The sequence below is a fragment of the Crocuta crocuta genome, unplaced genomic scaffold (genome assembly GCF_008692635.1).
Source record: "Crocuta crocuta isolate KB4526 unplaced genomic scaffold, BGI_CrCroc_1.0 scaffold162, whole genome shotgun sequence".
Lineage (NCBI taxonomy): Eukaryota > Metazoa > Chordata > Mammalia > Carnivora > Hyaenidae > Crocuta > Crocuta crocuta.
In genome coordinates, this window is record NW_027529433.1 from 1468602 (window position 1) to 1480780 (window position 12179).

General features: G+C 36.5%; 1 protein-coding gene across 4 annotated transcripts in view; it reads right to left on the minus strand.

Moving 5' to 3' along the window:
- ATG10 (autophagy related 10) overlaps positions 1–12179 on the minus strand; it is a 247464-nt gene that overhangs the window by 91812 nt on the left and 143473 nt on the right. For all 4 annotated transcript variants that reach the window (XM_077759859.1, XM_077759861.1, XM_077759860.1 and 1 more), the window contains exon 4: positions 595–733. In XM_077759859.1, coding sequence (XP_077615985.1) covers positions 595–733 — 139 coding nt within the window. The remainder of the gene's footprint in view (positions 1–594; positions 734–12179) is intronic.

The window sequence follows — 12179 nt, forward strand, 5'->3', positions numbered from 1 at the left end:
TGCTGATTAAATAAGCTTTATCAGCCAAGGCCTCAGAGGAGACAGGGTGTTCCACCTTCTTTGGCAAGGAGAATGAGTTGAGTAACAGCATCTCAGAAAGCTTAGGCACTGGAGATGTATGGACGTTCGAAGGAAATATTAGTGCTATTTTTAATTACAGCTTGAACTAACTGATAAACAGTTCCTGAAATAATTATTAGCAATTGGGGAAGGAGGCATGGGGGATTTTGAGTTAATGGAATTGCTTAAATTGGAAGAAATTTTTACTGTAAAGTTACAAGTATATAAACATTGTAGCTTTAAGTTGTTCCTACTTGTTTAAAGAAAAGAGAAAGGGCCAGGGGGCTTAGTCAACGTTGGGCAGGAGGCCAAGAAACTGAAGATCAGACTTAAGGCTGGGATGATATCATTCACTCTGAAGTCTTGATACTCTTTCTAAAGCATGAGAAAATTTACTGGTAAAACCTTACCTCACCCACACTTTTCTTATTTTTAACTCTATTTTTTTTCCTCTCAAGAATAATTTTCTAAATCTGCTTTCTGCCTTACATGTAAATGTTATGAATTTACATTTAGCTTCCGACATGGTCTTACCTAAAAAGCTTGCCCTAAAGTAAAGCACAGGCACTTGGTAGCTACAGGAGTATAAAACATGATATTCATATTTAATCACTTCGCTTCCCGGTGTGGTCTCAGTCACTTCAAAATCATCCAGGGGTAGCTCTAAAGCCTCCTGAAAAAAAGCAAAAGAGAAACAAAATGTGTTTGTCAATTTAAAAAAAGTACATTAACACAGAAAGGGAAAGAGGAGGTTTTCTTCTGGCAAAATAACAGTTAAACAAATATAGGACTATGAGGTAAGGAAAAGGGAGTTTCCAACATTAATGTTTAACATTTGAGTCCTGGGTAAATAGTAAAACCAGAAAACATTAGCATTAAGTAATTCCAGATTGTTTTTGAGAGACAAAGCAGCTCTGGGTAAAGAAACAGGAAGGGGGAAAAAAAAGCAAAAAGATCTATTGCAACAGCAACTGAAAAATCTTTACTGTACAATTTTAGCAACAAGATGATGGCTATACAAGCTACCTTCTTTCCTACCTGTGAAAGCTAAAAACATCCTAACAATTGAACAAGAGGCTGTGAAATGTCCCTAAAGATTCTATTGTACTTGCCAAAAGATGATTCATTGTGTGCTAAACAATTCCCAGTTCCATTTTGAATAAGAAAGTTATTTTGCAAGGGGTTGAGTTTGTTAGGTACATTTCAAAACCCGAGATGAGTCTGTTTTCCTTCTTATTGTGCTATCGGTGGTATATTTCTACAATAAATCTTGATATTTATAACAGAATAGATGGCAAATATTAATGCCAACTTAAATACGGTTTTTGTAAGCATAGATGGTTCTAGCCAGCTCACTTCTCGTAATCATTCCTTACTGGTTGATTTTTTATTATTTGTGATTGTTTCTGAGGAATTTATCTTAATGTTTGGAAGCCGTTAATTGGACATGTTGAGTCAGAATCTGGTTCCATCCACACTCACTTATTTATTTGGACTGAAGAATTTCCTCTGAAATTAAATTAGTAAAAGGAAAAGAAGCAGGTTGGTTTGGCTCATTTCTACCTCTCATTAAAACAGTAACAACAATGAACAATTGGAAAGAGTTACAGGAAAGATTTCAAACTTTATCAATATGAAATAAGGTTTCCTGTGGAGATAAGTAAAGCCACAGACTGCTCTGCAGATCTGTATCTGCTTTACTAATTCCCCACTCACAGTCAATTCATTGGAGGAGATATTACACCGGATAAATAACAACTGAAGATATTTACAAAATAGTTTTCACTAAACTCCAGTAAACACTATCAATTAAACATAATGAATTAAATAACCAGAAACAGATCACTGAAATATACATTCCCGATACAGAAAGTTAATCCAGTAGCAAGAAAGAGGTTTTTCTGTTTGTTGCTTTGAATTTTCATTAGGCAATGTTACCTGTATTTCCTTTTATTTTATTTTATTTTTTTTAAATTTTTTTTTTTTATGTTTTATTTATTTCTAGGAGAGAGAGAGACAGTGTGAGCAGGGGAGGGTCAGAGAGAGAAGGAGTCACAGACCGAAAGAGGCTCCAGGCTCTGAGCTGGCAGTCAGCACAGAGCCCGACGCGGGGCTCGAACCCACGAACCGCGAGATCATGACCTAAGCGAAAGTCGGACGCTTAACCGACTAAGCCACCCAGGCGCCCCCCTGTATTTCCTTTTAAAGCAGTTCTTCAAATCAAATTCTTTCTTTTGGTCAAAGATTAAGTTGGTTAGCATTTATGTTAGCATTTATAATTTCCTTTCTTTTATAACATTATAAAGCATTATGTCTTTGTGATAAAAGAAATAATTCCAAACACTGCACAAGTACCTAAAATAAAAAGTGAAATCCCCCTCATCCTAGCACTCCTATACCTCAGGTATGTGATAATTTTTAACACATTAGTGTATAGTTTTCCAAGCTTTTCGAATTTTTTCACCTACAAACACACACACACACACACACACACACACACACACACACCTACCCTCGATTTCATATTATACATATATGTACATATAACATTTTCACTCAGCTTTCTTTTTAACTTTGTTTCTTATATATTTTATCATGACAATTTTTTTATATGGTTTTAAATTTCATTTATATCATTAATCCATCTGAATTGTGTTTTGTGTATGGTGTGAGGTAAGGATTTTTCCCAGATGATTTCTAATAGTCCATTTTTTCCCCATTTTTTTTAGTGCTACCTTTACTATAAATTAAGTGTGTGTGTGTGTGTGTGTGTTTATTCCCTATTCTTCTCTATTGACCTAGTTCTCTCCTTAGACCATCACTGTCTAATTCTTAAACAAATGTTGAATTAGGTTATTAATTTCTGCAGAAAGCTGCAGATACAGACTGTCTGAGACTCAGTCCTGTTAGGAAGGATGAGATTCCTAGAAAGAAGGGCCTTCCCCTAAATTCAAATTCAACACTCAGGTATGCACTGGGGTTGACATCAGAGACATGCCAGTAGTGATCAATTGGACAGAAATCCAGTTTCTCTGGAATAGTTAGGAGGCCCAAGGAATAAGAGAGAGGAGACAGAACAAACTCTCTGAAGAGCCATGAGAATTCTCACTGTAACCACTATTCTCATCAGCAGGATACCTCTGTGGGGATTGAAAGCTTGAGCACTCTCTTTGGGAGTGCTGCTATGTTTCCCACTGCCTTGCTCTGGGCAGCTAGCTATAGGCAAAGATATATTTGCATCCTTAACTCATATTAAATGAATCTGAATCCTTGACCTGTGTCTGCTAGGATCTTTCCATCATTCATGGTAATGGGCATTTATGATGCCCAATCAAGTGTCATGTAATGTGGAAATCTCCGACTTCTACATCTTTTCTGCTTCTCCTTCCAAAAGTACCAAATGGCTGTAGACTACAGTTCTTGCCTTATTCATCTTTGTATTCCCAGAGACTCTAACACAGAGCTGAGAACCACAGTATGCAATACTTTCCAATTCAGTAGCAGATCTGTTTCTTACTATCTCAATATTCTACAACAGATTTCACAAATAATTCACTAGCAACACTATCCTCACCACAAAGTCTGAAAAGAAGTAAATGGAGAAGTAAAAATGCAGATCACCAAAAATAATAAATAAATGACAAATAAGCATATGAAAAAGATGTTCAACATCATTAGCCATCAGGGAAATGCAAATTAAAACTACAATGAGATATCACTATTTACCTATCAGAATGCCTAAAATAACAAATAGTGACACCTTCTAATGCTGATGGAGACTCAGAGAAACTAGATTATTCATACATCACTGCTTAGAGTATAAAATCATATGGCATTTCTTATAAAAATAAACATGAAACTACCATACAACCTACCAATGCACTCATGAGCATCTATCCCAGAGAAATGCAAAACCTGTACATGAATGTTCATAACAGTTTTATTCAGAATAGCCCAAAACTTGAAATATTTCAAATATCTTTCAACAGGTCATGGTTAAACAAACTGTGATACATTACTCCATACTACTCAGCAACTCAAAAAAGCAAACTGTTTTTGCTTTCACTATTTTTATTAAGTTTTTAGTTGTTAATTACAATATAGTTAACATTCAGTATTATATCAGTTTCATGCATACAAAACAGTGACTCAACAATTTTATACATTACTCACTGCTCCACATAATAAGTATACATTTAATCCCCATCATCTATTTCCCCCACCTCCTTCTTGGTAACCATTAGTTTGTTCTCTACAGTTAAAAGTCTATTTCTTGGTTTGCTTCTCTTTCTCTCTCCCCCCTTTGCTCATTTGTTTTGTTTTTTAGAATTCCATATATGAGTGAAATCATATGGTTAATTGTCTTTCTCTAACTGGCTTATTTCACTTAGCATAAAACTGTCTAGCTCTATCCATGTTGTTGCAAATGGCAAGATTTCACTCTTATGCAATCCCTGTCAAACTACCAACAGCATTTTTCACAGAGCTAGAACAAATGATCCTAAAAATTTTATGCTATTACAAAAGACCCCATAAAGCCAAGGCAACCTTGAAAAAGAAAAGTAAAGCTGGAGGCATCATAATTCTGGACTGCAAATTATATTACGAGGTTGTAGTGATCAAAACAGTATGGCACTAGCACAAAAATAGAAGCATAGATCAAGAGAATGAAAACCCAGAAATGAACACACAACTATATGGTCAATAAACCTTCAACAAAGAAAGAAATAATATCCAATGAAAAAAAGACAGTCTCTTCAACAATGGTGCTGAGAAAACTGGACAGCCACATGCAAAAGAATGAAATTGGACCACTTTCTGACATCATACACAAAAATAAAGTCAAAATGGATTAAAGACTTAAATGTGAGACATGAAGCCATAAAAATCCTAGAGGAGAACAGAGGTAGTAACCTCTTTGACATCAGCCATAGCAACTTCTTTCTAGATATGTCTCCTGAGGCCAGCAAAACAAAAGTAAAAATAAACTAGTGGAACTATATCAAAATAAAAATCTTCTGCACAGTGATAGAAGCAATCAGAAAACCTAAAAGGCAACCTACTTAATGGGAGAAGATATTTGCAAATAACATATCTGATAAAGGGTTAGTATGCAAAATATATAAAATACTTATAAAATTCAACACCCAAAACACAATATAATTAAAAAATGGGCAAAAGACATGAATAGATATTTTTTCAAAGAAGACATACAGAATGCCAACAGACACATGAAAGGGTGCTCAACATGACTCATCATCATGGAAATACAAATCAAAATTACAATGAGATATCACCTCATACCTGTCAGAATGGCTAAAATCAACAACACAAGCAACAACAGGTGTTAGGAGGTGGAGAAAGGGGCACCCCCTTCTACTGTTGGTGGGAGTGCAGATGGGTGGAACCCCTCTGGAAAACAGTATGGAAGTTCCTCAAAAAGTTAAAAATAGAATTACCCTACAAGGCAGTAATCACATTACTGGGTATTTACCCAAAGAATACAAAAACACTAATTCAAAAGGATACATGCACCCGGATGTTTACAGCAGCATTATTTACAATAGCCAAATTATGGAAGCAGCCCAACTGTCCATTGACTGATGAATGGATAAAGAAGATGTGGTGTACACACACACACACACACACACACACACATACACACAGTGGGGAGTAAAAACACTCTAACAATATTTGCTCTTCCAACCCATGAGCTGGAATGTCTATTTCTTTATGCCTTCTTCAATTTCTTTCAACAATATTTTATAATTCTCAGAGTATGAGTCTTTCAGCTCCTTGCTTAAGTTTATTCCTAGGTACTTTATTATTTTTGGTGCAATTGTAAATGGAATCATTTTCTTCCTTTCTTTCTTCGGCTTCATTACTAGTGTATAGAAATGCAACAGATTTCTATACATTGATTTCATACCCTATGACTTTATTGAATTCATTTATCAGTTCTAATAGTTTTTTGGTGGAATCTTTAGGGTTTTCTACATATATATCACATCTATGGAAACAGTGAAAGTCTTACTTCTTCCTTATCAATTTGGATCCCTTTTATTTCTTTTTGTTATGTAATTGCTGTGGCTAATATTTCCAATACTATGTTGAATAAAAGTGGAGAGAGTGAACATCCTGGTCTTGTTCCTGACCTTCAGGGAAAAGTTCTCAGTTGTTCCCCATTGAACATAATGTTAGCTGTGGGTTTTTCATATACGGCCTTTATTACATTGAGGTATGTTCCCTCTAGACCTATTTTCTTAAGTGTTTCTATCATGAATGGATGTTGTACTTTGTCAAATCCTTTTTCTGCATCTATTCTGTCAAATCATATAGTTTTTTTATCTCTTCTCTTATTGATGTGAGGTATCATGTTGATTGATTGCAAATACTGAACCACTCTTGCATCTTGGGAATAAATCCCACTTGATCATGGTGAATGATATTTCTATATACTGTTGGATTTGGTTTGTTAGTATTTTGTTTAGGATTTTTCCATCTATGTTTATCAGAGATATTGGCCTATAGTTATTTTGTATGTGTGTGTGTGGTGTCCTTAACTGACTTTGGTATCACGGGTATAACTCTGGCCTCATAGAATTCCTCTTCTGTTTTTTATAATAGCTTGGATGAATAGGTATTAACTCTTCTTTAAATGTTTGGTAGAATTCACTTGTAAAGCCATCTGGTTCTGAACTTTTTTTGGGGGGGAGTTTTTTGATTGCTGACTCAATTTCATTGCTGGTAATCAGTCTGTTCAAATTTTCTATTTCTTCCTGCTTCTGCTTTGGTAGGCTATATGTTTCTTAGAATCTATCCACTTCTTCTAGGCTGTCCAGTTAGTTGGCATATAATTTTTCATAATATTCTCTTATAATTGTTTGTATTTCTGTGGTGCTGGTGGTTACTTCTTGTTCAAAAGAGCAAACTATTGATATATATAACTACCTGGGTGGCTCTCCTTGGAATTGTGCAAGTGATAACGCCAATCCAGGAAGCTTACAGCCTATATAATCCCATTTATAGAATATTTTTGAAATGACAAAATTTTAGAAATAAAGAACAGAGAACAGATTAATATTGGGGGGTGGGTGGAAGGAGGTGAGTTATTGTTATAAAAGGGCAACATGAAGAATCTTTATGATGATTCATGAACCTACATGTGATAAAATTGTGTAGGACCAAATATACACACACCCAAACACAAACAAGTAAAACTGGGAAATTCAAAAAAGATTGATGGATTGTATCAATGCCAATATCCTGGTTGAGATATTATACAATAGTTTCACAAGATATCACCTCTGGGAGAAAGTGGGTAAAATGTACATGGGATCATTCCAATTATTTCTGCATTTGAATCTACAGTTAACTAAAATATTTCTATTAACAAATAAAAAGAGAGTGAGGCAACTTGAGTCTTGTTAAAAGTAAATTAAGGAGCGCCTGAGTGCTCACTCGGTTAAGCGTCGGACTTTGGCGCAGGTCATGATCTCGCGGTTCATGGGTTCGAGCCCCACGTTGGGCTCTGTGGTGACAGCCAGCCTGGAGCCTGTTTCATATTCTGTGTCTCCCTCTCTCTCTGATCCTCCCCTGCTCATGCTGTCTGTCTGTCTCTCTCTCTCTCTCTCTCTCAGAAATAAATAAAAAACATTTAAAAAATTTGTTTAAAGTAAATTAAAATTTCTAAGACCTCAGGTGCTAACAATACAGATGGCAGAGGGATCAAGTTAATAAAGACATACTAATGTCTTGGATATGCTTTACAATAACACAGGAAAGGGGTCAGTGGACGGAGGTATGAAAGGGGCATCACTGGCCATAAGGTGGTAACCAATGAGGTTGCTTACTGAATTCACTGGTATTTATATTATACCATTCTACTTTTGTTAATATTTTAAAATCTCCAAAAAAAAAAAAAAAGATAACAAAGGTTTCTAATACCCTCTTGAAACAGAAAGAATCACAAAACTCTAACAGTATAAGAAACTAGAATCATTTCATATAGCCTAACACTCATCTTGCACATGGAAACAAGTCCCAGAAAGGTTGGTGGTTTACCCAGTGTCACCCCTAGTTAGAGGAACAGTTAGTTATAACGCACGTAAAAACACTGAAATCACTGCACTTTGTACTGTAGCATGCCTCTTCTTAACTATTACCATACTTAAACTGGACTGATGTTCTTGGGCAACATCAGATTAATATTAATATTTTTAGTAAATTTGTTAATACTTTATTATTTTATTTTATTACGTTTTTAAAAAAGGATTTGGGTATACTTAATTTTATTTTAGAGCTACTAGAAAAAGAAGTCATGTGCACCTTTATTTTCTTCAAAATGTTGCTATTTCATTAAATTAAAAGATACCTGTTTAGAAAATTACATTCATTCAAGGAGCAAAAAGATTAAGTGGTTCACATTAATTATAGAAACCTTGATTTTATTGAATTCAATTAACAATAAGTTGACAGTGATCTCTCATTTAGAAAATCTGATACGAATTAAGCTTTACAACTAAATCCCATTAAAGAGGGATCATGCTGAAGACACTTCATAGATATTTTATTGAAAGCAAACCCAAATAGTGTGTTGGGCTTAGGAAATGAGATCCATATCTCTATTTAGCCTACAGGGAAAAGTAATTGAAGGAAGAAAAACTTTTCTTCTATCACTAAAAATCTCTATTACTATTACCGAGCAAACCTAAGTAACGAGCTTTATTCATAATGTTCCCTTGAGGAAAAGAGAGTCTATATGTTTATCTTCTACAAGTCAAGTTTTTTATTCAAACCTAACATTAACGAGCCAGAATCATAGCCAAGAAGCCAAAGAGTGACAAGGGGGCAGTGCTGGTTCAGAGGCAGTCTGCAGCTGTATCCATCAGGGGACACATAAGCCATCTACAATGGAAAATGAACTATGTAACAAACTTCATTTAATTTCCTTCCTTCCTTCCTTCCTTCCTTCCTTCCTTCCTTCCTTCCTTCCTTCCTTCCTTCCTCCCTCCCTCCCTCCCTCCCTTCCTTCCTTCCTGATAAAGCACACATGCAAGCTAGCAGGGGAGAGGGGCAGAAGGAGAGGGAGAGAGAGCATGGAGCCATGATACAGTGCTCAATCTCACAACCACAAGATCACGACCTAAGCCAAAATCAATACTCGGACTCATAACTGACTGAGCCACCCAGGCACCCCACATTTTATTTTCTTGAGCCAACAGTTTTTAATATCATCAGAAGTGATAAAGGCTGATGAAGCTTTTTAACAAACCACTGAAAAGTTAAGTCCTTAAAAAGAGAAAGAATTTCAACTATTAAAACATTTAAAATGAATTATAAAAATAATCTAGATGGACCTCTAAGTAAAGGCAGGCCTCTTTTTGTTTCCCACATTTTAGAGAGGGATGATCTTTTCACTATCTTCACTCCTAAAATGACTTTTTTCATGATCTCTGTGGCTTTTGAGTGACTCACAATAACACTTCCAAGTGATGGCATTTTTTCAACAATTGTAAATGTAGTATGTGGTATGCAAGACCGAGTTCAACACAAGGTCGACATCTGTCTTATAGTACCCAGGGTGAACAACAAAGGGTGGTCACCAAGATGATCCCAAGAATAGCATCTCAGTGATGCTCCCCATTCCCAGGAGTATTATCAGTACTACTCCTGATTTTTAAAAAAGGGGGAAAGAACCCACACATGACTCTTTGCTCTTCCAGCTTCCTCATAGGGGAGAGAATTAGCATCAGCATGGCCAATGTGGGTTCCTACTGAGATGAAGAATCTGTCTCCTGTGTGGGATGAAATCCTCCTCTGCAGCCTGGCAAGCTCAAGGGCAAGGCAGGAGGGAGGGGATCCAGAAAACATCTGGCAGCTTTCTTAAGGTTTACAGCTGGCTCCACTGTGCTTCTTAGGCCCTACTTCTTTTAGGACTGCAGGAGATAGCAAGGCAGCTTGAGCTTGGCGCTGGACAGCTAGCAAATCGAATGAGTACAGGCTGTCTGTCTCTTAGACTCCATGCCAGAGAACACTGCTCTCCCGGGGGGTGGGGGGGGTGGGGAGGGAATAGTAATAATGTTTAATAGCACCTATCACATGCCAATGACAATTAGACCTTACATCAGAACAATATATAAATAATAACATTGTTTTCTGAGAAAAAAAATCAGAAGGGCTTAGAAGGACTTCTTTAAAGAAAAGGATGGCTCACTTCATCTAATTTTTAGTTGTTTAAGCGTCCAACTTCAGCTCAGGTCATATCGCATGGTTTGTGAGTTTGAGCCCCGCATCGGGCTCTGTGCTGACAGCTCAGAGCCTGGAACCTGCTTCGGATTCTGTGTCTTCCTTTCTTTCTGTCCCTTGCCTGCTCTCTCTCTCTCTCTCTCTCTCTCAAAAGTAAATAAACATTTTAAGAAAACTTTTTCTTAAAAATAAGACTAGCGTCAGTCACAAGGGTTTACAGTTTTTCTCCTTCACTCTCCCAGGACAATCAGATCTGAGGCGTAGGGAATGTTATTAAACATTTGTGTTCTTGGGCTCCATCCCCAAATCTGTGCCTTTGAACTCAGCACTTCTGGGATGGTACTTAAGAATCTATCTTGTTTACGAGATTCCCGGTGATGCTAATGCAAGTGGTCAGTGAACCATCCCAGTGGTTGCCTCACATATACATCAAGTGCCTACTTTGGAATTCTTTTATAGTCTATAGGATTACAATGCCAAGAAAGACCAATCACCAAGACCCCAACCTATGCAATAAACTAGCTTGCCTTCACTGGACGCTCATCTATGTCTTCCTAAGTATTGCTAGCTCATTGGTCTCTTCTCAGTGGGAGTCTATACACCTCTGTTAAGCTAAGACATCAGTTCATCATTCCCACTCAAGGTACAGAGTCTCTGGCCTTTTCCTTTATCTCCTCCTATCCAAAGGGGGAAAAAAAAAACCTTCAGTTTCTCCTTTTTCTTTGAGTTGATTGCTAAATATCAATGGCCATCAATGGCTTAGTACGGCACTCCTTTACTAATTATTACATTCAGTTGCAGATCTCTGACTGATAGCCTTAATCACAAGGAATCTTTACTAGCGGAATTTGGGGTGCCAAAAAGAAGTAAGTTTTGCACCATGCATAATAACCACCAATGTTTAAGACTTGCGTTATAAGCTACTCTATGTTTTAAATCCAGAGCCAGAAAATTCTTCCCTGTGCTACAGGGTAAATCAGTTTCCACTAGATTTACCTTTGCAGAGAATTAAGAAACAAGAATCATCTTTTATATAATATCTTCTCAAAATTAGGAACCAATGTATTGTCTTCCGATTTCTCTTTCCCATATTAAACAATGCTAGTTCTTCTTCTTTTTTTTTTTTTATATTCCTAATTCCAGGGGTCTGCAAACACTTTCTTAAAGAATTACATAGTAAATATTTTAGGTTTTGTGGGCTATAAGTCTCTGCCATTGTAGCACAAAAGCAGCCATTAGCAAAAAGGACTGCAGTGAAAACCTTATTTATAAAAACAAAGTATGGCTCATAGACCTTAGTTTGCCTACTCCTATGAGTCCCATCTTAAGGTCTTCTTTAACTTCATTTTATTAAACTTCTATATGTAGTAAGCAGAACCTTATTAAAGGAGGTATATCTTCATTTGGTGAACTTTCTCCCCATTTCTACTTTTTTTTTTTTCTGTCTTAGGGAGTGACATTGGATTTCCTGTGGGGATAAATTCTGAGCCTTAAAAGAATGATGATAATTGAATCCAATAGGCTGAAGTTTGACTGAAGCCATTTTCTAAAGCAGAGATAGCACTACTTTAATTTAAATAAGTGAGATTTTTAAATGTCTTGGTGAATAAACTGCAAATTCCTTCAGCATATGAATGAACTTCTAGACTCAAATCCAGAAATGGGTAAATTTCACTGCCAAAGGGTGAAAATGATATGGTCTGGATAAAGAGACCCAAAGCCAAGCACTGTAGTAAGTTAAGAGACTGTGCAGACTCTCTCACCATGGAAGAATGAGCAGAGAACAGGTCTAAAGGACCTTCCAGGAAGCCAGCAGCTCTTTCCACTTCTTCAAGACTGTGTCTGGGCTATGTGGATGTGAATAGGGCTCT